The 27482-nt window shown below is 38.7% G+C and overlaps 1 protein-coding gene across 2 annotated transcripts in view; it reads left to right on the top strand.

Annotated features, from left to right (window-relative positions):
- SYNPR (synaptoporin) overlaps positions 1 to 27482 on the top strand; it is a 298151-nt gene that overhangs the window by 227214 nt on the left and 43455 nt on the right. For both annotated transcript variants that reach the window (XM_045530709.1, XM_045530710.1), the window contains one exon: positions 14910 to 15108. In XM_045530709.1, coding sequence (XP_045386665.1) covers positions 14910 to 15108 — 199 coding nt within the window. The remainder of the gene's footprint in view (positions 1 to 14909; positions 15109 to 27482) is intronic.

Raw genomic sequence — 27482 nt, 5'->3', positions numbered from 1 at the left:
GTCAGCTAGGTAGAGCAGTGGTTGCCATCCTTTTTGGCACCAGGGACCAGTTTCATGGAAGACGATTTTTCCATAGACCTGAGAGGGCAGGAGATGGTTTCAGGATGATTCAAGGGCATTACATGTATTGTGTACTTTATTTCTATTATTATTACTACATTGTAATATATAATGAAATAATTATACAACTCACCATAACACAGAATCAGTGGGAGCCCTGAGCTTGTCTTCTTGCAGCTAATGCTGCCACTAATGTGGCAGGAGGTGGAGCTCAGGCGGCGATGCAAGCCATGGAGTGTGGCTATAAATACAGGTGAAGCTTCCCTTGGTCACCGGTGCAGACAACCAGCGCTGTGCGACCAGGTTCCTAACAGGACACAGACCGGTACCGGTCCGTGGCCCAGCGGTTGGGGACCACAGGGCTAGAGAATATCTAGGCAGTCCCAGTTTGGCTACAAGAACACTTGATTCAGTGTTTGACAAGGACAGGGAGATGGTACACACTCTTTGACGATGACAATAAAAACTACTGCTTAGGCCAGGTGCGGTGGCTCACACCTGTAATCCTAGCACTCTGAGAGGCCAAGGTGGGAGGATCGCTTGAGATCAGGAGTTCAAGACCAGCCTGAGCAATAGCAAGACTCTGTCTCTACTAACAATAGAAAAATTAGCCAGGTATCATGGTGAGCACCTGTAGTCCCACCTACTTGGGAGGCTGAGGCGGGAAGATCACTTGAGCCCAGGAGGTGGAGGTTGCAGTGAGCTGTGATGATGCCACTGCACTCTACCCAGGGCAACTGAACAAGACTCTGTCTCAACAAAGAAAAAACAACAATAACAAAAAAACTACTGTTTAGGTTATGACTTGCATGTAGTAGGTACTCAATAAATATCTGCCAAATGAAAGGAAAGCCTATGTAAAATGGTGAATCAGGCCATTATATGCCCATATTGCCTGAATTATTTTAAATGAACATAAGCAAAATGAAATAATTTGGAGAAAGTCAAAACTCATTGTCTAGATCAGCAATTCTCAAACGTTAAGTCTCAAGATCCGTCTACATTTTTTTAAATGATTAAGGATCACAAAGAGATTTTTATTTCTGTGGATTATGTCCATGGATATTTACCATATTAGAAATCAAAACTGATAAATTTATAAAATATAAGAATGTTTAAATGTACATTCCATGAACTGTCAGAACAATGACTACATCCTACATCATGTCACTTCTGTAAAACTCCACTATATACTTGTGAGAAGGTGAGAGTGAAAATGACAAATAACATCTTAGTGTTATTATGAAAATAGTTTTGATCTCATAGACCTCTTCAAAGGGTTTTAGATGTTCCCAGGGGTCTCCAAACCACAGTTTAAGAATCTCTGATCTGGAGTTTTCAAAAGCATTAAGTATTTCTAGGAAGTGACACAAAATTTTTGAATATTACATTACTTGTTGTAATATTTATTTATAGCATATGTTCACATGGTTTTGACCTTGATTTTTAGTTATCAGGGGAGGAAGCTGAATTTAGCTTCTGTTCTCTTCCATTTAAATAATCGGTGAATCAAAAAGAAAAATACTAATAGAAGATAGACCTGAACATATAAATAAAAGGAGGCTGCTTATTGTTTTAGTTTTTGGATTTTTTGAGATCTTTCCAATGACTAAATACAATTTTCCTTTTTAAAGACTTTTTTTGACTCTCGTATAAAGAGATTAGTGGTCATTTGGCTTCATTAAAAAGTCCAAAGTCTTTCCAATCAAATCCTTGCCAGACATTGTATAACACTGCATTTCACTGAAGAAGGGCCCAAACTGGGGTGATTTATTTGGAGACAGAAGTTCAGGACACTGGCTTGGATAAGCATGAAGTGGCTGAGCTTAACCTATATAATGGAATTTTGTTTGAGACCACAAACATGGTTTTAGAATGGGTGAGGAAAGGAAGCCATCTCACTCCTTTTCCTGGGCAGCTTGAAGAACAAAGCAAATCTCATTCTCAATGATGCTAGCTTCACTTCTGTATCCCAAAAGAAGATGACTTCAAAGATGTCAAGTCATTCCTTAAGAATTCTTTTCTAGAGGCAATTCAGGGTAGCCTTGGGGGTCTCTAAGTTAATTCTAATAAAAAGTAAATAAGAAGGAAAGCCATTCCCTCCCAGCCAACTTTCCAAATAATCATTTTGCTGAATGATAAGTTTTTGTCTTCTGAAGTATTTCCAATATATTGGCTGCACTGGGCCAGGTCCTCCATGTGACACCCCGATACACACACACCCCACACTCACACACACTCATCTACATTCTCACTGTCCTTTGAATTGAGGAGCAACTTCAACCTCAGACACTGCCAAAACAGCTGTAGTTAACTCTTCTTGACAGATCCAGGCCAAATAATTATTTGGCAAATTGATTTTTAGCCAATGGATTCTTTTTTTTTTTTTTTTTTTTGAGACAGAGTCTCGCTCTGTTGCCTGGGCTAGAGTGAGTGCCGTGGCATCAGCCTAGCTCACAGCAACCTCAAACTCCTGGGCTCAAGCAATCCTCCTGCCTCAGCCTCCCGAGCAGCTGGGACTACAGGCATGAGCCACCATGCCCGACTAATTTTTTCTATATATATTTTTAGTTGGCCAGATCATTTCTTTCTATTTTTAGTAGAGACGGGGTCTCGCTCTTGCTCAGGCTGGTCTCGAATTCCTGACCTCGAGCAATCCACCCTCCTCGGCCTCCCAGAGTGCTAGGATTACAGGTGTGAGCCACCGTGCCCGGCCCAGCCAATGGATTTTTAACAAACTAGTTTACCATGTATCAACTGTTCCAAAAATTTGCACAGCTTCTCTGCAGGTGCATAGGGAACTGGAAAAGATGGGCCCCTAGGAATAGCTGAAGAATTATCCACTCTGTCAGGAGTGAGCACAAGGCACGCATGGGGAGTCACAGGGAAGACACTCTCTAGACAAACCAGGTCTATATGATTGGCTCCACCTGTTTCCTCATCTGTAGAATAGGAATAACAATGATTATACCTCTCAAGGCTATTGTAAACACTAAAGGAAATATGGTGTGTAAAGCACATAGAATAGTGTCTGACCCAAAGGCAGGAATTAATATCTACTAGCTCTTGTTACTGTCATCATTATTAATGATTAATGAAGTTACTATGGCAATCATGTCTCCCTTTTCTAAAAGAAAACAGTTGCTCAAATTGCACATATCTCACCTCCAGGCCTGTAGCCCTCCTCCACCTTCCTTCCCCAGGTCCCCAGCTTAGTTAATACTTAACTAACTCCTCTTCAACCCTCCAGCCTTCACGTAAACATCACTTCCCCTGGGAAGCCTTCGCTGGTGCTCTAGATTAGTTGAGGGCCGTTGTATATCCCTGGTCTTAACCATCATTTACATTTATTGAAACAGATTATTCAGTCCTCTGCCTTTTCTTAGGACAAAGACTTTGAGAGCAGAATCCATCTCCATATTGTTTTCCATGGTAGCCATAGTCCCTAGCACAATGTCTGGGGCACAGGAGACAGAGGAATGAACAAATGAATGAATGATGCATAGGCCGGCAGGGTGGTGCTGCAGCAAGGCCAGATCTGCCTGGTCCTCACACTGGGGCAAAGCCAGCACTGAGTGACATAAGTGTTGCTGAGAGACACAGGACAAGGTCTGTGGGAAGAGCCTGGCTGAGAAGACCTGGAGGAGGGCTCCCACGGAGTTTCTCCAGCAGGTCCCAGAAGCCAGAGGGATGGCTGCCACTTTTGACTCCTTATCCCTGTGGCTGTTCCAGCCTCCAGGCGAGGCCACTCTGGGCCACCAGTGAGTTTCTTCCTCAAAGCAATTGCAGAGTAGTGGATGGTCTCCTAAACCAGGAGCAGGAAACTCAAGTTGTGGTTCTTGCACTGTGTGACTTTGATCAAGTGCCTTCACCTCTCGATCTTGCTTTCCTCTGGTAGAACAGGTGAGGCATCTCTTTCTGCAGTTCCATAAGGTAAGAGCAGGATCAGCTTCTAGACAAATAACTGTTCAAAGAAGTTAATGAGATTTGTCCTTTCTCCATCATCCCTTCCTTCCTTCCTTCTTTATTTGCCAAACCTTGAGTATTTAGTGTGAACCAGAGATGCCTATATGCTCAGTAATAAAGAGGGAGCTAAAGAGGATCCTTGCCTTCATGCTGCACATAGCCCAGTAGGAGAGATGGCAAAACACAGGTTCACAAAGAAACAGGATAACTTCTGACAGCAATAAGGCATAAAAGCAATAAAATTGGAGAATGTGATAGAGAATGACTAGGAGTGGGGGGGTACCCCTTACATCAGGTGGTCAAAGGAGGCCTCTCAGGAGGTGACATTTGAGCTGAGACCTGAATGAAGCTATGAAGCTGACCTTAGAGAATATGGGGGCTAATTCAAAGACCCTGGGCATGGGGGCAGAGGTGTTCTAGGAAGAGAAAGAAGCCAATAGGCATGATGACAGCAAACAAATGGGCAAAATCCAGGTGATGTCAGTCTTGTGGCCATGTTAAGGGGTTTGAATATGGCCAAGTGAGAGGGGAAGCCATTGGAGGAGAGTTTTGCACAGAGGAGTGAAAGGCTCTGATTGATGCTTTTAAAAGATTTCTGGTTGCTGAGTGGAAAATGAATTCTTATATATCATGTTTCAAATGCAACTTGGAAATTGTATGATTAATCCCCTAGTCACTGGCAAAGCAGTGGAAACATGGGTGACATTATATTTGCTGACAATAAAGGGCACTTTTCTATCCCACGCTGATAAATATATTTAACAAACTGTTCCCAGTTAACGAAAATGAACAATGTTTCCTGGGTCTTAGGCATTTTTTTCCAAAAAGGATTTGTGTTTATGGTGACATTAATAACTAAAGAATTGGAAATTCACAATTCCAAAGCCTCTTGACAAGGCAATATCTTTTCAGTGGTTTAAAGGAGATTGCATTTTGTTCTATATGCATAAACAATTACTGTTTATTTCATTATAATCTGGCATGCATATACTGAATTTCCCACCCAGCAAGAGTTCTGTTACGTTCCCTATCTCGAGCAATCAGTGAGGCCAGTTATTATCAGAGGAATGAAATGACATCAAGCCATAACAGAAAATGACTAAATAACTGCTTGATCAGGTGGATTTTGACAGAGCCACATAGTAATGGAATATGCCTACTTCCAGGTCTTTGAAATCTACCTTTTTGAAAGGATTTGGATTTTTTTCTTTTTCTTTTTTTCCTTAAAGCTCAAAGAATAGAGGAAAGGATTGGATTATTGGTATATTCCATTATCTCATTTGAGCATCACAAAAGAACCTGTGAGGATAGGTGCTTTTATTTCTTCCATTTTGCAGATGAGAAGGCTGAGGCTCAGAAATACATGAGACCTGTCCAAGGTCACATACTTGGTGATTGGTGGAGCTGCTTTATATGGCTTTTAACTAGGGAAAAAACAAGTTAAAAGGTCGTGTTCCATTGGACACAAAATGGAGAAAAATAGAAGGTATGCTAAGGCCAGAAGACTGTTGAAAATATCTTATCAACTGGACTAATACTTGAATATTCTTCTCCATGTCTTCCCCAGGTATGAGAGTAGATGATGTACGTAATGGGCAGGAGGAAGGATTGTCATCAGTTTTATCATGTTGTACAAAATGTGGGCTCATGAAATAGTCTGACAGAAAGCTTTGGAACGCAGCTTTACTTTCATTTAAAGCACTCAGACACCAAAATGATCAAGTTTAGTAAATCTTAACCTTTTAGAAGTTAGAAACCGATTGAGAATCTGATAAAGTTATGTAATATGACCTAGAGAAATGAATATGAACATGAAATATTCAAAATGTTTGCCAATGGAGGGCTATTTAGAAAATTATTATATAACCTTCACCATGTAGCTATACACCATAGCCCCTAAATATGATAATTCATAGTCCTGTACATGCATCATATGACTGGTAAGAATAAAGTAGATCTTTCTTAAAAATAAGCTATGCACAAGTCATATTATTAGGTAATAAACAATAGATTAAAGACTTTAATTTTGATTTGTTTATGTGGTTAATATTGGGAATTGAATTATTGAGGAACTTACATTTCCCCCCTTTAAAAATGTCTATGTTGGTTGAATTTTTTACAAATAGCACGTTTTGACTGAATTACTGACAAAATCAATATGACATAAATTCTATACATAAGGGCAGCTCAGATTTCTGCTGCCCTTTCCTATTCTACCTGTGTCTTTCTGAATGTTGTAAATATCTTTTAATCAAATCCTTTAAATTGTTTATTCATGAAATATTTCTATACTAACTGAATAAAATGGATGTATAAGCAGTTGTCAGCTGGACAATCAAGGTTTGTTTTAAAAAACCAACTCTGGAATTGTTTTTGTTTCATAATTCACATATATAGATTATCACAACACAGGAAAAACAAGAAGGAAGGATTTTCCCTGAAATATACAGATAACTATCTCATTATCTATTTTAATTTGACAATGTAGAAGCAATCTGAGTTCTCTATTATTAAAATTCTATTTAAAGAAACCAAAATTAATAAATCATAGCTCAGTGAACATGACAATGCCTTTTGCAAGCCATTGTAAGTTGATAGAGTTTTACTTCCTAAGTTCCATTCCAGATCATGCCCTGGCCTCTGCTGAACCATTCTTTAGTAGTCACCTTGGAGTCTACATTTTCATTTTGATATGTCTATCTACATAAATGCAAACTTGGGGGTGTGAAATTTGAAAAGATCCTTCTTAACAGCACAATACACTTCCAGTAAATTGGATAAATATCTTTCTGGCACATGAAGATAGGAGCTACATGCTAGGAGGGGGCAATAATTTTCCAGCCTTATCCTCAAATGTGTAAGTGCTATTAAAAGTGTAGAAAAAGAGTATTGTTTGCAGTAACCTTGAATGCATTTTCCAATGTCTAGCTAAGTTCCTTGTAATAGCTTGACTGCTATTACTACCCTTCTTAAATATATGTGTGTGTATGTGTGTGATATACATATATATATATATATCACACACCTACATATATATATATATATATATATATATATATATATATCTTTTGTAATGGTAAAGTAGAGAAGACAAAAGGTAATGAAGATTTCCTCCTATGAAGACAATAAACTTTAGGACACTTAATACATAACCAAACCAGGAAGAAATACTCCTATTTTGTTTAAGAGCAAAAGTATAGCATTTTTGTCTTTCACTTAGTTTTCTTTTGAAAGAAAATATTTTTAGAAAACGCATGCTCTTGTTGCAAGCCTTAGAAATGAAACTGTTTTTGATTCAACCAAGGTTAGGAAGAAAATGTCTGGGCAAAGTGATTCTGGCTGCCCAAACAATGCCATTTACCCGAAGGTAAGGAAGCTGGAGGTCATCTCTTAGGTCTAACAGATGGGAGTGTAAGTAGAATCATCTCAGTGACCACTGACCTTCCTGGGAACAAACAGCCTCATTAGAATCTTTGAGGCTCTCCTAGAGCTGCTTGTGTACTGGACTGTTTTATATTTCTTTGATGTTGGATAGAGCCTAGTAATGACTCTTTTTCTCAGTAGAGGCAGCCCAGGTATACTGATCCTTGTCACCTTCCATGAGTGAGTCTTACATTTTAGAAAAGTTTTCTCCATTCCACTTTGCAAGCTGAAGACTTCAAACTTGTTTCCAACTTAAACACCCTGAGTCCCATTGCTGGAGCCTTCTCTCAGTTCTCACCATGATGGGCATATTTCTCAGGCCTGTTCTCAATCCATGCCTTGAACTCTTTTGCCTTTTCTACTCCAAATAGATCCTAAACCCTGAGACTCTGGGAAGGCAAATTCTCTCCCCAGATTTTGACGACAGCATAAAAATATATCTTGTAAGGTGCTGGTGGTGTACAGGAAAACCTGACTCCAATCAATGTGAGTCATTAGAACCAGTCTGAAATCACCCATAAGCCAAGGGAGTGGTGGAACAAATGGTCACGGTCTCTATACACTCATCCCATGGCCACTTTCTTGTGGAGAGATGACTGTAAGCGACAAGTGAGGTCACTGCTAGAAGGCGGTTAGAAAGGCCCTTGATGCAAGTCAGCAGATGTGGAATTGATAAAAACAATTAATAGGATTGTATTGTTTACATTAGAGACTGAGAACAAGAGTTTTAGAGTCAAATGGACTCCATTTCAAGGCCCTACTTCAATACATCTCCTCGTTCCTACAATAAAAATACAATAAGTTAATAATAACTACTTCATTAAATTTGAAGATTTAAGTGGGATAATATGTAAACGCATTTGGCCTGGCCTAGTATGTGCTCAATAAATGTCAATTGGAGATTGGCATCCAGTAGTAGCAGAAATGAAATCACCATCACCATCCTAAATAGCATCACCAAATACCATGCTTCAGATACAGAAAGAGAACCAAAGGAAGTGACAGAAAGGGGTTTGTCCTTTTCAACCTCCTAGATAACCTCCACACCCATCCCCACAACTCATTGTCATCCCATCTTAGGGTCTCTATCTAATGATTGGCACATGGGGTTCAATAAATCACTATTGAATGAATGAAGGACTTGAGCATAATGGAGATGTCAGTGGTTTGGAAAACTTAGAAATGAAATTTGGGTCATAAGTAAAACAAATTAGAGCTGGCTATCAGCAAGCCTGCGTGCTGGATTTGCCTCTTGTCTGTGCCAACTACGGCATATTTGATGATTCTTTAAAGATAGCTGAGATCCCATGTCCCTATCTATAAAATGGGGAGGGTTATTGGGAGAAAAAAAATGATACAGAGTGTGTGAAAGTGCTAGAGAAATTCTCAGGATTTTGTAGGGGTTTAAATTGCTAATGATATAAGCTCAGTAAGTGGGAGTGTATGTATGTGTATGTAAATCTGCACACAAATACACTTACTATGCGTATACACACACATAACTGTTAGCAGGGATACAGGCGATGAATAGGTTCATAATCGTGAACACAGTGATGGTTTCATGATGCATACATGTGTCAAAACTTACTGAATTCTGTAGTTTAAATATGTGCAACTTATTGGACATCAATTATGCATCAATAAAACTTAAAAATGAAAAAATAAAAAGAAAAGCCAATCTAAAACTAGATAAATGCCAATATTTCATATTGGGAAGAGAGGAAAAACATGGAGCAAAAGAATTAAAGTCCCTGTCAACTGGGAAACAGGACTGAAACAGGGCCTATAGAAAACACGAAGTCAGGAAAAGAGAAAACATGCTCAGCACCACAATTTGCTAGTCACCCTGTGATCTGCCCTTGGCCGCTTTAATTCCAGTTATCAGAAAGTCAAGGACAGCAGCTGGCTCCCTAATGCCCTCGATACTCCCCACATTTGCTCTTGGGCTGGATCACTGCCCTTGGGACATATCATCACTGTCTTGCACTGAGCCATCCCAAATGAATTGTTAGGAGCTTTCTTCCTATTTTCTTCCACATGTGGTGAAAGATATTATCAATAATTTAAAAGTCCTATTACCAGATGACCATAATGGTATGGTGTTACCTAAAGATGAATCTGTGCTGTATTTTACCAGATGTCTCACTTTCAGTAAAAAAAAAAAAATCACACTACGATTATCACAATTTCAGTACACGGCATAATCACGTTCTTTTGCCCTTTGCTAGGTTCTGAGGCAAACAGAATAAATCAGGATAAGTTTTGAAAATTAGGAAGTTTTTAATGACTTTCTATTGGTGAGACTACAGGGATTCAACTCTATCATTGCTGGGTACCTTGTACAATGCCTAATTCACATACTTCAAGGTAGCAGCAGAACAAATACTGGTTGAGAATCCTATTCAGTATGAACTATCAGTCTACCACTAGATAAGATGGCCTGGGAAAGCTGAGTTGGTCAGTGTTGTACAAACGTTCAGCTGGAAATCTAAGGATGCTGTAAGTTTGCAAGCAGAGAGGCAGAAACGTGCAGTAGTTACTAGTATAAACTCCTCCTCATCTGCTTACGTTCAACACTCATCTCTGCTGTCTACTATCCACGTGACCTCTGGCAAGCTCCATAGCCACTCCAAGCCTGTTTCCTCACCTGTAAAAATGGTAATAGTAATAGTGCCTACCTAAGAGAGTTAGGAGCATCAAGTGAGATGCAGGTAGGTAAAGATCGTAGCATATATACCTACTTGATGTATTGTTTAAAAAAAAAAGAACCTAGCACAATGCCTGGAGGTGGAAAAAAATGTTGGTGGTTGTTGTTATAAACACCTGGTATTAATAAAGCAACACCAACTTGCCTTTCTCCAGTTTCCTGAAGGGATAGTTTCATTTAATATTATTACAGGTCCTACAAACAGAACTAAAACCTGTGGGTGTTCATCAATTCCTTTTGTTTAATTGAAGCAGCAGTGAAATGTTTTGAATGGCTCCATGTAAGTGTTGGTAAATTTTCTTTTTTAAAAAAGGAACTACTCTAAAATGGAGGCCTTTTGTTGACAGCCACAATGCAGTAAAACCCAACAAAACTCAGTCACCTCTTGATTGAGTCAGGCCAGCCAAGAAGAGAATTAGACATTTGAAATCAACAAATTGGATTTGGTGCCTTTTGCAGCCTCAGCAGTTGCTCCTGACTAGTTCCTCACAAGATCAGAGGTGGCTCCGTCATCTTCCAGATTCTGTAGACTGACATATTGTATCTGTATAAAACAGTTTTATTTCCCTGTGTTTACGTTCTGAATGAATATTTGCATCCAAAGTTATTACAGCTGCAAAACACATGCTGAGTATAAACTCTTCTCCCCCAACATATAAATATATATGTGTTTATACATATATATAAAACTAGTGCTTAAAGAATCTTTCTGTTTTTATAGATATGTGTGTGGGGGTGGGTTTAGTAATGTATAGCATTCAAAATGCTTAGTTACATATGCTTAGTTACTATTTTGAGCTGCCATGCTCTTTTTAAAATAAAATATCCCCCACCTTTCCAGAGTAGGCACTAATTCAGAACTTCACTTCCATTTCCCCTCTTTCTCCTGATTTCACCCCAATGTGGCTGGTGGGCTAAACACCCAGCTGTAGATCATTGGTATGAATAAACACAGCAAAATTTTTTTTTCTTTTTTTAGGCACTCTTTATTTTCCAAAAAAATAAAAATTAGTCATTAATATATATATAAACATCTCATTCTTTCAAAAAATTCTACAACTATACAGCTGTTTCATCCATTATTTCACAGCAGATTTTTTTGACTAAAAATTCAACATGGTGAATTCTTTTTTTTTTTTTTTGCCTTGTAAAGATAAGCACAATTAAATATAAGTCAACACAATAAGTTAGCAATGGGGAAAATAATGCTGTTTGGCTGATTGCATAGAAGAAATCAATTGTTTTATTCTCTCCCTCCTTGCTGTCCCCACCACACACAAAGATTGCAGACCTAATATGTGTGTGTTAGCTGAGGAAACTGGCATGTTGAATACATGCTGATCTTGGGGTGCATCCCCATACCTGGAAAGTGAGCATGCATGTCTCCAAATAGTTGTGACAGGTGACGTGGTTTTTGTTTTACATGTTGTTTATTCTAAGAAAATCTTTCCATCTTTGTCTGAAGATAAAGACATAAATCTATAACCTGGCTGACAAGGCATTGGGGACTCCTCAGCAACTTCTCCATCTCATTCTGCACCACCATCCCTTTCCTGCCATCTTCCAGTTCCCCAAGCCACGTTTCAGTCCCTTGTGTGTTATTCCCCTGCCTATGCAGGAGCTTGGTACATGCTCTTTCCTAGCTATTTTCTAACAACTTTATTGAGATATAATTTGCATACATTCATCCACTTAAAATGTATAATTTGATGGTTTTTACCATATTCACAGAGTTGTACATTTATCATTACCATCAGTTTTAGAATGCTGTCACTATCCCAAAAAGAAATCCTATACCATTTAGCCATCATCCCCAGTTCTCCCATCTATCTCCCCAGCCCTAGGAAAATGCCAACCTACTTTTTGTCTCCATAGATTTGCCTATTTCTGACCATTTCATATAAATGGAATCATATGTGGTCTTTTATGACCAGCTTATTTCACTTAATGTTTTCAAGGCTTATCCATGTCATACATTTATCAGTACTTCATTCATTTTTATTGACAAATAGTATTCTGCTATATGGATACGCCACATCTCATTTTATCCATTCATCAGTTAATAGACATCTGGGTTACTTCTATTTTTTGGCTATTATGAATACTATTGCTATGAACATTCTTGTACAAGTTTTTGTGTAGACAAATGTTATTTCTCTTGGGTACATATCTAGGGGTAGAATTGTCGGATTATATGATAACTCTATATTTAAATATTTAAAGAACTGCTGGATTGTTTTCCAAAGTGGATTGCATCCATCATGTATGAAAGTTTCAATTTCCCTACATCCTTACCAACATTTGTTATTCCAATCTTATAATCTTTTTGATTATAGCCATTCTAGTGGGTGTGACGTGGTATTTCATTGTGCTTACTTTCTTAACTTTTGATCTGGGTAATATCTACTCAATATTAAAGCTATAGCTTTAAAAAATTACTTTCATAGGGAATCTTACCTTGACCACCTCTGACTAGCCTAAGGCTCCATTCAGAAAACCCATCTTTCTCTCTAAACTTGAAGTTCAACATGGGCAGGCACCATCCCATCTTTTCTTTATACCCTACTCTATCATCAGCATCTAGCCATTGTGTAAACTATAAAGTTGTTTGTTTAAAATGTGTTCAATGAATGACACATTTTAAAAAATGAGGAAATGTGTACATTATCTGAAAATCACCTGTATCAGAATAATTGACATGATCACCTTTTAAATCTATTTCATTTTTCAGCATTCTCACAGACCAAACTATTAAGGAATATTTTACTATCACTGGCAAGGGCAGGAAAGAGGCTCTACAATCTAACCACCATGAATGCTTCAATTTTCCTGAATGTTATGGAAGCTGTACACCTTTGTGTTTGTTAAGAAAAAGCCTCTCTGTAAGGAAGTTCAGTATCCACAAGCAAAATCAAATGGACTGTGTATATAGTTATTTGCTAAGTTAAGCAGTAAACAAAAAGGAATACTTGCTGAGAAAAAAAGAAACTTGGGGGGACTGGATTTTCCTGCTTTCACTGTGTCAAGTGGGCCATAAACCTAGAGATTTCAATTCCGTAGGTTTCTGGGTGGGGTCCCAGGAATATGCATTTTTAACAGAGACCCCAATGATTCTAATGCCAGTGGTCCATGAGCTTCACTTTGGAAAAAAATTCATCCTCGTTAATGTCCTCATTATTTAACATAAACAGGTCAGTTTTAAAGTTAAAAAAAAAAATCAGGCTCTGAAATAGAGAAAGATTTAAATCCCTGGCCCAACATTTACTAACTATGTGACCTAGAACAAATTAGTTTCCCCATCCGTCGAGGGGGATGGAAGAATAAAGGGCCTATGTTAGAGGGCTTGTTATAGGCACTAAACTAATGCATACAGAACACAATATTTGGCACATAAGAAATGACCCAATATGTTAATTGCTATGATTATTTTATTATTATCATTATTATCTAAATTGGAAGAAGATGTGCACAACAAATTTGTGTTAAAGGGATCCAGTTTTGCCTAGTAAGAAAAATACTTCCTAATCATAAGTTGGAAGTTACCAGGTTCATCAATGGCTTTCTCACCACTGTTACTTTAATAGATAATTTTCTAAATGACACTTTCTGGTCAGGCATAAGCCTCAGTCATGTCTATTTTCAAAGGCCTCCCTAATAGTCATTTCTGAAAAAGAATTTTGGCTCCTATATGAAATTACAGTTCACCACTTAGTTCTAGTTCACAACACAAGCTACTATATTGGATATAACACATCTTCCTTAGGTGTCATTTACTGAGCAGAAAGTATTGCCCAAACATAATATTTGTCTCTATCAAGTAATATATTGAGCCTGGATGCTATCCTGATAGAACTTACCAAACAGAAGTTATAAAAGTTCAATAGAATTAGGATCTATTGGTCATTTTACAGGATTGAGAATGTATATTCATTTATCCAAGTAATATGTACTGAGTGCCTAAAAATGTCAGGCATTTGGGATGCACAGAGAAAAAGAAAACCAAGATCCCCTCCATCATGGAGATACGATATTCAGAGCTGAGGGGGCTGTGGAGACAGGACAAAACAAGCAACCAAATTCATTACCAAGAGAGCTCTACTTGGTGATGGGTGCTATGAATGACATTAAACAAGGTGATGTGATAGAGAATGTCTAAGGAAGGAGCTACTTGATTTAGATCAATGCAGCAACAAGCACTCCCAGCAGATGTTTGAGCAGGCACCTGAATATCAAGGAGGCAGCCAAGGGAAATGTCAGGGGGCAGAGCAATTTAGGAAAAGGGAACAGTCAATGACAAGACCCTAAGACAGTACTGTGCTTGGTGTAACTGAGAAACAGCAGGCCAATGTGGCTGGAACAGGATGATGGAAAACGGAGTAGAAGGGAAAGAGGCTGAACACACAGCTAGGGAGTCGTGATACAAGGCCTTGTGGGCTGTGTTAAAAAGCACAGGAGAATTTAAGCAGGGGGATGTCGTAGTCTAATCTGTCATCACTTCAGGTTCCCTTCCTGCGCCCCCCACCCCCGCAGGGTGACTAGCTACTATGATAACCAGCTAAATGATGTTTCACGGCAATATTTATTTCCATGTTTCTAGCTATAATCTCTGTAAATTCCTTAATGAATTTGTCACATAGGCATGTCATAAAACTTCCAAGGCACATCTCATTTTGCTTTGGAAAATGTAGACACAAGCCATCTATTTGTGTCTCCATGGCATTTAAAGAATGTCTCCTTAAATCTGGCGATTTAGGTTGCACCAGGTGACGTTTGAGGTGCCTACCTGCGAGGGGAAGGAACGACAGAAGCTGGCATTGATTGGTGACTCCTCGTCCTCGGCAGAGTTCTTCGTCACTGTTGCTGTCTTCGCCTTCCTCTACTCGTTGGCCGCCACTGTCGTTTACATCTTCTTCCAGAACAAGTACCGGGAAAACAACAGAGGCCCACTCATTGTAAGTGACTTTCTTCTTGAAATAACTTTCTGTGTCCCTTCTAATTTCTTTTTCTAATGCTTGAAGGACTTGAAGTTATCTGAGCCTTCAGGGTAGGTATTTGAAAGGAAATCACATTCTTTTTAATCCAAATCTCTTGGATAGACAACAAACACATGATGGCTGTCAATCTCTTGTGCTTCTGGGCTGGGCAAGTATCATAGGACTAGCAAGAAACATCTCTGAAATAAATGGCTGGAAATCTCACAAGATCAAGGAGAGAGTAGTGAGGCTTGCTGCAGATTTATTTACAATTCCAGCATTATGGAGTTAGTCAACCATTTTTCTCACTGGTTATTTAGAAAGTGTGACTTATGCTTATTTGAAATGTATGATTCCCTTAGTATGTGATAGAATGGGCATAGAACTGTTAAGTTTGAAAATGTCCTGGGACTCATATGGGTGAAATCAATATAGCCCAACTTTTCCAAACGTGGGCACACATAGACCTAGCGGGACATAAAAACTCTCAGAGGGGTACCTGGGTGTGGGTAATTTTAAGAAAATAAACTTTAAATTTTTCAGCCTTCACATGCACATTTGCCTAAAATCTATCTTCCTGAAAATCCCTTGCATGATAAAATAGTTTGCTGTCTTCTTTCTTAATCATCTACTCCCATTTTACAAAAGAAATGCATCCTTCTTCACCAACCCAAATCTTACCACATAGTGCATTTATAGAATACAAAACATTTGAGGCACTAAAAAAAAGGACCATTTGACATATTGGTGTTGACAAAAGTGAGTGATTCTAATGCCGGGGTAATGTACCTTTTCAGATATAAGGAGGTTTCCAATTTTTTGCTTCCAATAAAATTAAAAGTCCTAATCTACTCATTCATCAGTTGATATAGCATTAAAAATAATTTTTCATGAAGGATTACTATGTGGTCTCAGACATGGAACTCAGAAAGAAATAAATTCATGACATTGCTATAATACAAGTCCATCTATTCCCATCTACTCATTTATGCAAGCAAGATTTCTCAGCATTTACATCTATAATATGAAGAATGGAAATAAAATTAATGCTGAATCATGTCCCATTTTATAAATAATTAAAATTTATCAAAAGCATATTAAAAATAGAGACAGAGCAAGAGAGCTGTGGTCTGAATATGGTTTGTCACCACCAAAGGTCATGTTGAGGCTTTGTCCCCAGTGTGGCAGTATTAGCAGGCAGTGACTGAAAGAGGTGATGAGATCATTAAGATGGATTAATGTCTTTTTTAAGAGACTGGATTAGTTCCTGGGAGAGTGGTTTGGTATAAAGTGGGTCAGTATCCTTTGTCCCCTGTCTCTTTCCCCACATGCCCATTTCTTCTTCCATTTCTCCACCGTGACTTGACACAGCACGAGGCCCTCACGACAAGTGCCAGATAAGGCCACCGAATCTCGAACTTCTCCTCCTGCAGAACCAGGAGCTAAATAACCTCTTTCCTTTACAAATTACTCAGTCTCACATATTCTGTCACAGAAACACAAAATGAACTAAAACAGCCCATCCAAGAATCATAAATTTTCAATAACATTTTTACTTTTTAAATGTAATCATTACTTATTAAATGTATAATATATTTATGTTGTTGTTTTGGACAATTGTATATTAAAAATACTTGTAATGAACACTCAACCCAGAAGAAATTTAACACATAAAGCCTTACAGTCACAAGTAATTAAATGTAATTTAAATCTGTGTACATATTTTTATTGCTAAGAAATATAATAATGTAATCAATAAGTTGCTTTTTCCCCAAAATATTTTACATTAGACTATAATTCTGTGAGGAAAGTATAATGAAAATACAAGTTCAAAGAGAACAAAAGGAGGCCAGGCACGGTGGCTCACACCTGTAATCCTAGCACTCTGAGAGGCTGAGGCAGGTGAATTGTTTGAGCTCAGGAGTTCGAGACCAGCCTGAGCAAAAACAAGACCCCATCTCTACTAAAAATAGAAAGAAAATATCTGGACAACTAAAAATATATATAGAAAAAATTAGCTGGGCATAGTGGCGCATGCCTGTAGTCCCAGCTACTCAGGAGGCTGAGGCAGGAGGATTGCTTGAGCCCAGGAGGTTGAGGTTGCTGTGAGCTAGGCTGACACCACGGCACTCTAGCCCGGGCAACAGAGTGAGACTCTGTCTCAAAAAAGAAAAAAAAAGAGAACAAAAGGAAGATTTAAAATTTCCAACTAAAGAAGACTTGTTAATTAAATTTTTAATGAATGATAAAGAATATCAAGTAACTATTCCACTGTATACATTTAAAATTAATATAATAGTTATAGCTTTAAATATCAATACTTAAAATATGCCAGATATTACATTCTTTGCAACTATTTACAATTTTAATAAAAACAAAATTAGATGTCAATATTATGCAAGTAGGAACATAAGTTTTTAAAATTCATTTAGGGAGTATGGGAATAAAATTAATTTTTCAAATCTTTCTTCTAATCTGTATATTATGGAGACCTGAGCCTTAAAATAAACAAATTGTGAAGGGTAACTGGGAGAAATTCCTGTTTTTAGAATTTTGTTAAGTTTGAAAGGACTAGAAAAGGTTCAGATTTGTAGCACTTTAAAACGTTAACATAGAAAAAGAAGAGCAATGAAGCAGAATTTAAACCTTCATGAAGATATCCTTTTTTTCATCTCAAATTGGAACTAATAGTCTTAATGGTTTTAAAATATCTTTAATAGAGTCAACTAACTTTGGCTCATCCCTCCCATGACATACAGGTAGGTACACAAAAGAGATTGCTATGCAAATACCATAAAACCAACATGCATACATAAATTCCTAGGTACATGTAGACATTCTAAAATTCTAAAGTCCAAAGAAAATCCTGACTTCCAGACAGAAGAAATTGATGCAGCTAGCTTGCCCATAAAGTGGGGGAAAAAATCTATTTGATTATATAAAACAACATTCTACTCACATGAAATCATCCTGTAAAGGTGTGCCACTTCATCTCTGTGTAGTCTTTCCCTTCAAGCAGGACATAATGAAATCCTGAATTGTGTAATACAGTGGATAGGTTTCGTTTTATTACATCGTTGGGGGTTGGGACAGGGAGCAGGGAGAGAGATAATTCTAGTAATAAAAAAGGAAAGGCTCCTAGATGAAACTTCTGTGATATTAAAAAACTTAAGTGCTCATTACTTAGCAGAAAAAAGTTAATTTAAAAATGGGCCTGAGTCATAGGAGTCACAAAATCACACTGCATGTAGATCAGTAGGATGTCATCGCAGCTGCAAATGGCAAAGCTTATCCATTCAAATCCTGCCACACTGAGGCTGTGATTGGGGAAGTGAGGCTGTGCTATTTTACCATTTGTGAAGAGCAGGTTTAAGCAAATTCACGGTATGAGCAAGATCTCAAGAGAGTAGTTCATATTTAGGAAAACTTTCAAATACTCAATGCTACTTATTCAGAAAGATGGCTACTGATCATTACTTGGGTAATTTTGTTTTGGTTGTCATCTATTCTTTGTTGTTGTTGTTTTGTTTTTAACCAAACACACACTTTATTGATTTAATTCTGTAATTTGAGATTCTTCCAAGTCAAACTTTTAATCTGAAACAACGAAGTTACTGTATTATGCAGACATGAGCTAATTCAAGCAGTTTCAAGAAGCCAGGTATCCTTCAAGCCTAGTTCACATGCAAAAATTAACAAATTCCCATCCTAATTTATGGTCTCCTAGGACATGACATCATACATTACTCACAGATAAGATCAATGTGTAGGGAAGTGACAATGAAGATAACGGTGATGATAATAACAATAACATTAGCTGGTATTGATTGGGTTTTTACCATGTGTTGAGCTTATTTAATACTCACAACAACCCTAGTTTATATTATCATTAACGTTTATAGATGATGAAACGAAAGCTTGGAGAAGTTATCAACTATCCCAGGTCACATCACTAAGGCAGAGAGTATAGAGTTTGGATCCAAATCCAGAGCCCAAATTCATAACCACCATGTAAGAGGCCCCAAGATCCTGGTAGATAATATGCTACGGAAGTTAGCGGGGTGGAGGTACATAAGACAGATTGGTTTATCTCCATGGACAGCTCCTATATTGTGTTACTCTGAAAATATTTAAACCACTCCCAGTAACCCCCAGGCTCTTCTGGTCATTTGACTGTCACAGAGGGCTTTTATTTGCCTCCAGAATCCATTTGGAATTATGGAATGATTGCCAAGTATCATGGTGCTAGAATAATTGGAGGGTTCTGCTTGCAGTGCCATTTATCTCTCTTGCACATGGAAGAACCAATGAGGGAAAGCAAGCTTTAAAGATGGCCAGGATCAACGTGTATTATAAATCAGAGATTACCTGGACTGATTCTTGTATGTTCACAAGCAGTTGTGAGCAGTTTCAAGCAGACTGGGGCCAAGTTTATCAATGGCTATTTTTTAAAAAAATTTTTTTCTACTGAATGTGTGTAACAAGATTACCTACCTTTAAGGAAAAAATGAGAATCTGAATGTCTTTAGAAGTGACATAATTGTTAATGATGCTGAATGACATAATAGTGAGAAAACTGGGCCAAAGAAATCAGCCAGCTACTGTATGCCACTACAGTAAGTGCCTTTTTGTACAGAAGAATAAATATCAGTTCTCCGAAAGCAGAAATGGCCACCTGAATGGTGCATGATTGCAGAATTGAAATGTCACATTGGGTTATATCGTTTTGTCATGTTCCTTAGAGTATGGATTTAAAGCCAATCTCCTGCCTAGATTTCTGTGACAGGATGTTCTGAGCCATTTTCAGATCTCAGGTCAAACAGTGAGGCTTTAGGTTTTTTTCACATTAATGTAAAGTAGGTTTTAAAATGTAACTTACCTTGCAAGGCTGACAGAACGCTCTAAGAATGAGTGTATAATAAACACCATCCCATGTTCAGTGAATATTGCAAGAGGTTTGGCTTAAAGTAACTACTGGAGGAATTAGGGAGAATCTCTATATCCATCTTAAGATGGAAAAGAAAGGGGTTGTGTTACTCAAACTCCCTTTCTCCCATGCTAGAGGAAGGAAGGGAGGAAAGCAGGGGGCGGGTATGGAGCAAGATGCTCACAGAGTCAAATGCTATTTCTTAACTATCAGCTACACCTTTATTTGGGTATAACCAGAGATGGAAATCAAATTTTGCAGTCTCTGAGCTATACTCTCCTCCCCTCTTTTTATCTTCTGTCTTCTTTCCACTTTCTCCTCTCTCTTATGTCAATTCCATTTTACATCTAAATATATTTCATTTTAATAGATAATAAGTATCTTCAATGAGCCAAGCAACATGTATATATGGGTGAATTAAAAGCATTCGGTCTGCAAAGGAAAATTTATTGAATCATTATAACTCTACTGCAAATTGCCTGCTGGAGGTATGTAGATGGGCTTTGGAAACCTAGAGAAGGAAGGGTAACTCCACCTAGGAGCAAAGACATTTTCTCCCCTAACTCCAATGGTGTGGAATTGTAAATACTACTACAGAGCATCTGGAGGTTAATGAGTAGGATAAATGGAGGACTTTTTATTTATTTTTTATGTTTTGGAAGTTCTGCCCCAAGTACAGTGTATTTGATGCTAAAAATAACATCATTTGAAGCTTCCAAAGTATGAATATTGTTAGTCACAGGCACATGTCAGAATGCAACACTCTGGCTTGTGGGGTGGGTGTGTGTGTGTGTGTGTGTGTGTGTGTGTGTGTTCTACCTCCTCACTCTTTGAAACAAGAAATGTTGACAATACCAAAGGGTATAAACTTAACCTTAAATGAACTCTGAATCTAAACCACTATAAGTTTTGCACGAACAAATACATTTCCCAGAATTGGCACCACAGATCAAGGCAAATAAATTAATGCATTTACAGTTTTCCCGTACACCAGCTAGCTATTTTATCAGATTTTACATCCTCAGCTCTTTTTCAGCTTTTTTATGATTAGCAAATTCCTAATTACAATTTAAATGAAGGTTAATTCCCACTGTATTTGGTACATTTCTCCAATTAGCTAGTTAAACAAAGAGATGCACTGTAGCCCAATAGTTTTAATAAAGGCAGTGAACTGCTTAAAAAATTCAAGTGATTATTCCAGGGCCCACAGCTCTTCTCGTCCTTTGTTGGAGTCAGTGCCTTCAGAGGGCCAGTGGAAAATGTCTGTCCCAAACTTATCCATTTTTGTCGGATTTCCTCTCATTCCAGGGAACTCATCATTCAGTTAGAAAATCAGGACCTAGCGGAAACTTGGCAATGCCCCAAATGTCTTTCCTTTTTTCATTTAAAATAAAATGAAATGTGAAATGTGTCAACGCCATGGCCCAGCATACCCAGGGGAAATGGACTCCCTTTCCCACATAGAGCAGTGGTTCTCCACTCGTGGGGAGGAGGGAAGGGGTGATTTTGCCCCTGACGCCTCCGCCCTCACCCCATCTTAGTCCATTTATGCTACTACAATAACATACCTGAGACTGGGCAATTTTTAAAGAACAGAAATTAATTTTCTCACAGTTCTGGAGGCTGGGAGACCCAAGATCAAGGCACCAGTAGGTTCAGTTGTCCAGTGAGGGCTGCTCTCTGCTTCCAAGATGGTGCCTAGTTGCTGTGTCCTCACGGGGTGGAAGGAGGAAGGGCAAGAGAGCAGAACACTGCATGAAGCCTCTTTTATAGGGCCTTTATCACATTCCCAAGGGAGGAGCTCTCATGGCCTAATCATTTCTTAAAAGTCCCACTTCTTAATACTATCACATTGGCAACACATGAATTTGGGGAGGGAGACAAATTCAAATCATAGCATTCCGCCCCTGGCCCCCCAAAATTCAGGTGTTGTCAATGTGATAGTATTAAAAGGTGGGACATGTAAGAGGTTTATAGGCCATGAGGGCTTCTCCCTCATGAATGGGATCAGGGCCCTTATAAAAGAGGCTTCATGCAGTGTTCTGCTCCTTTGCACCAAGTGAGGACACAGCATTCCTCCCTTCCAGAAGATACCGCAACAACACACCATCTTGGAAGCCCTCGCCGGATAACTGAATTTGCTGGTGCCTTGATCTTGGACTTCCCAGCCTCTAGAACTGTGAGAAAATTAATTTCTGTTCTTTATAAATTACTCAGTCTCAGGTATTGTGTTATAACAGCACAAAGGGGCTAACATACATCCCCTCCTCAGGGACATTTGGCAATGTCTGGAGACATTTTTTATTGTCTCTATTAGGGTGATACTGCTATCTAAGGGGCAGAGGCCAGGGGTGTTGCTAAATATCCTACAGTGAGCAGGGCAGCCCATCACAACAAAAAATTATCTGGCTCAAAATGCCAATAGTGTTGAGGTTGACAAACTCTGATTTACAGCAACAACCAGAAGCTATTGAGCACCTACTGTATGCCAGGCACTGCACCAGGAGCTTTTCACATGTCTTCCTTTTAAATCCTTAAGATAATCTTTTGAGTTTGATATTTTAATTCCTGTTACTGGAATGCAGAGACTGAGGCTGAGGAAGTTTAAGAGCCTTTCCCTAAGTTAGTTGCCCCAGAGGCAATTCAGTTCTATTTGACTTCAGCTCAAAAGTTGCTTCATTTTTCTCTGAATAATTCCGCTTAATAGGTAACTCTCTACCTTTCACTGTGTTTAGTTCTCTTGCTCCACGAACCTCACTGCTAGCCCTTCACTGCCCTGGTGCCCTCTTGTGTCCCTTCTCTTAGCTACCCCCAACACACACACACTCTTCCCTCCAATCCAGACATATCAGCTTTGCAGTATCTTTCTCCAAAGCTCTGCCTTCTGATCTAGCTGGCATCCTAGAGAGGGAAATAATGCCAACTCAAATTCCTTGACTAGTTTTAGATGTTATCATCAAAGAACTCTTGTGTTTTCCCAGAAGACTTCAGGAGCTTTGATACTGCTCCCGACTCCATATCTAACTGCGGAATTTGAGCCAATTGATTATTTGCAAGCAACCTGGGCACGAGTTTAATGTCAGGGCTGCCACAATTAGTCTTGGCAAGACTTTCAAAATGGTAGAGAGGTGTGAAGAAAGGGGGCAAAATATTTTCCTATTTAATGAATAGCTATCCATAAATTTTTTTTGATGATTTGTCTTATATTGGTTTTTCTTATAGTACCCTCAGATACTGTTGATTTTTACTTTCTGTTTTTTCAATCAAACAAAAGTTCATGTGCTGTTTCCTTTTGGATAACAAGACAAAGTTCTTTCTTGGATTCAAGAGTAATGATCATGGCTGTTTATGCCCCACGGGTCCCAGGCCTTGTGCCAGGCACTAAGGACACAAAGCCAAATAAAACCCAACTCCTGTCCTCAAGCTACCTGCTTTATCCCTATTCCCCTTGAGGGCAAAATCTGTCAATGGGAGACAGTGGGGGATAGGAATTCAGGCTCTGGACCCAGATTGCCTGGCCCCAAATCTCAGTACCACCATCTACCATCTGTGTGACTTTGGACACACGGTTATGGAACCTTTCTGTTGCTTCCATTTCTTTACCTGTGAAATGAAACTAACAATGGTTCCTAACTTATAAAGTTGTTTGTCAGATTAAATAAATTATTGAAAATTCATAAAGCCATTGTAACAACACCAGGCACCCAGCAGGTGCTCATTAAGGCAAACCATTATTTTCATCAGCCTTATCATTATCTACCATGGTGTCCATACTGTGCTTTCTCTGTAGCTGGTGTTTACTAAGTCTCAATGGACTGATTGGCTGAAAGACAAGTGGATGAGTCCAAATCTATTGACTTTCTCATCTTCAGAAATGCTTTGAAAGGCTTCTTATTGCACTGTTAACATCAAACGATCTTTTTTATTATTTTGTATTCTTTGAGTCTCCAAACTCAGCACAAGCTGTCATTACTGACAAATGCAATAAGCCCTTCTACAGAGCTTCACTCTGTCCCCCATAGCTCTGTTCCTCTTTCTCTGGCCATGCCATTGCCACCCCGGCACTGAGAGCTCATGCTTTAGGCAAAGAGAGGAAAGAGTACAACTCCTTTAAACCAACCAGGCTCCAGAGAACAGGAGTTTAAATCCCTAACCAGCTAGCAACTCTGAAAATAGCAGAAGAGTGTGAAGAACACAATAGCGTAACAGGAAGAAACTTGGAAAATTTGATTGGGGCATCCAGCCGGGAAATAGTCTCAGACTTTCACCCTCCTCCATCATCTTTTTAAAGTGGTGAGATCTTCCCCACCCTACCCCCCTAAGATGGCAAAATATCCTTACTATTCGCTAAATTTATTCCTTTGAATCCAGAATAAGCGTGCACACACACACACACACAGCTTTAGCTTCACTGGGGCTCTCAGCAGTTTAGGAATGTCTTGCTGTAACATCCACAGCTCATTTGATATTCAGATAATTGGCACAAAATCCAGAGTTTGCATTTCTTGCAGCCCTCTTAGCCCTTGCTCCCAGCTGGCTATCTTCATTTCCATTGCTTATTAGCAGGATCCTAATCAAAGGTACAGATTCATGCAAGGAAGTGCTTCAAAATTGGCCCTGGGAACACATAGGAAGTCACTTTAGGTAAACTTGGCTTGGATCCCTCATGAGGGCTGTGATTATTGAAACCACCTGAGTGCTTGGCCAAGGTGTGATCTTCCTTCCATTCCACCTACCACCTAGCTGAGACCTGCAACTTTGAATCCTCCTCCATGTTGTTTTGAAATGTCTAAGAAACATCTAATCTTTTTATGTGTTGTCTCAAGAAATAGACAGCTAAGCCTGAATTGCAATGAGTTTTTATTTGCGGCCTATTGGTCTGCTAGCCAACTGACTAGCCACACCTATGGGCAGAAAAGTATGTAGATTATTAACAATCTAAAAATTGAAAAGCCAAAAACTAAAAGTAAAATTATTACAGTGGTAAAAGAACTCAGGAAAATTGCAGTTGAGGCTAGGGAAAAGTGAGGTTACATGCCATTGTTTGAGCTGCCATTTATCTTGAGCACTTTCCAAAGGTCAGGAATTAAATAAAAGAGAAATTATTTAATTCTCCAAATACCTGTAAGGCAGTTACTATTATAACCATTTTACAGATGTTGAATCAGATTTGCAGAGGTTAAGCAACTTGCACAGTGTTGTACAATGAGTGAGATCCAGGGACATGCTCTTCTCCACAGTGCTGTTCTTCCACCCTATTTTCACCTGTTAGTAGAAAAAAGAAAAGCCAAGAATGTCTATTAGCTTATTGAACACTTGCTGTGTACCAGACATGTTGGGGCTGCAGTGGCATGAAATACACAAGTCCTCACCATGCTAGAGCTGGCAATCAAGTCAATAAGACAAAACAAAGAGACATTGCACAAAGAAAGTGTGTTTGTTTTTTAATTACCAGTGTTGGAGATATCACGTAGGAATCAATAGGAAAGAGCATTTGCTACTGGCTTGAGTGGTTAAAGAAGTCTTATAAAGTCAGTGAGCATTGACAAAGAATAGAAACTAGTTTAATGGAAGGGAGAGATTTTTGAATGGAAGGATGGCTAGCACCAGAATGTTGGGGGAAATAATTTAATAGTAAGCACTTGCCACCTTCCTTCTTTGGGGAAACCAACCCTCTGCCACTCATATAGTCCTGCTGGACTGTCAATCATGGTGCCTTACCCTACACCATCAAGTTGGGTGATCAAGTGACTCAAGCCAGGCAGTGAAAGTCTCCTCTTGGATTTATCTATCTATGCAGTGAATTTCTTCTTTCTTTAGAGTTACTAAGCCAGGGATATGTGGATCTGGTTGATGGCAGCCACATTGCCCGTGATGTATAGGTAGTCTGTTTAAAGAATAAAGCTGAGCAGAGATAAGCAGATCCTTGAGAGGAGAGAATGAAAGATAGGGGGAGACACAGACTTGATCAAAAAAAAAAAAAAAAAAATGAGGCCCTGAATTCCGCCATACCTGAAGCCAACACATTCTAGACATTCTAGTTATGTGAGCTACTGAACTTCCCTATGTGATTACTAATTTTATTTGGGATTCTGATACTTGCAAATAAAATAGTTTTGACCTGTATAGTTTCTATCTCTTTTATAAAGATGTTGTAAGTACCTAAACATCAAAAGGTTATTACAGAAATTAAATAACAAATGTCTAGCATGATGATTGGGTGCTAAGCACATAGTAGATGCTTAAGAGCAGTTTATTTATCTATTCATCAACCAAGAAAAAATAAGGTGAGATACCTCTAGTAGTATTTTTATATTCATTGTTATTTAACTCTAATCATTTTCCTCTGTAATGACTGTATAACATTCCATTATATTGAGATAAAATGAATTATTTAACCAATCTCTTATTGTTGGACTTTGAATTTTACATGGCTTTGAATTTTTCTCTCCTGTAAGCAATTAGCTTTGCACTTTGCACACATTTTAAATCATTTCTTTAGGATAAAAACCCAGAAGCTGATTATCTTCCTGACTTTGAGGGCAGAAGTTCCTATTTTTAAGTCCATATAAAACACATCCCTAACAAATGATCTCTGATCTGAGTGAAAATTTTGAATCCCAACTTTTGACTCTACCCAGGCCCCGAGATCTTATGCTACTGAAGAAATCTCCCAAAAAGGCCTACAAAGAGAATTTTCTTCCCAGAGAAGAAAAATAAAATAAAAACAACTTGTTCTAAGGGGGCTGCTATTGAAAGAAATATTTTGCTCTGAATCTTGAGATACTAAGGGAACATCAAAAATTCAGTTCAAGCCCTGTTTAAGTATTCAGGAGTCAGGCTTTAATTACCAGGGAGAAATCCCCAAGACGGGCATAAATCTGCACAGCAGCACAAGCTCAGACCCAGTGCTGGGCTCTGCATGCCCTTAGCTTTGGCACTATCCTTTCTCACTGAGGTTCAAAAAGTGAAGTTCAAAGCCACTGACAGTTCCTCTAGCCAATAACGGAAGAAAAAAAGGCAAACATACAGAAATCCCATGTGATTTTTTTTAAATTATGGAATGCTTTATAAGTTTCATCCTGGGCGTCTCCAATGCCCGCAGTTCTGTATGTGGCAACCCAGCAGATGGTCAGGGAACAGCAAGAGCGTCGGAGTCTATCCAACCCTGACTGCTGCAGTCGGCCTCGGGGAGCTTCTGCAAAAATCTGATGGCTCCTTTCAAACCCCCAATTAAGCCATCGCCTACAGCCTTTCTTGGCTTTTCTTCCCTTTTTTTCTTTTTTTCTTTTCACTCATACTGTAAATAGTTGATTCAGAATTAGAAAAAACAAGACCAAACTACATGGGATCAGTGTTCCTGATTAGAAGACATAGTTGTCAGGGAGCCCATTCTGGGCTTTATGAAACCCTCATGCCTAAGAAT

This window comes from Lemur catta, chromosome 18 (genome assembly GCF_020740605.2).
Source record: "Lemur catta isolate mLemCat1 chromosome 18, mLemCat1.pri, whole genome shotgun sequence".
NCBI classification, from domain to species: Eukaryota; Metazoa; Chordata; class Mammalia; order Primates; family Lemuridae; genus Lemur; species Lemur catta.
This window is presented reverse-complemented; position numbering and strand designations above follow the sequence as displayed.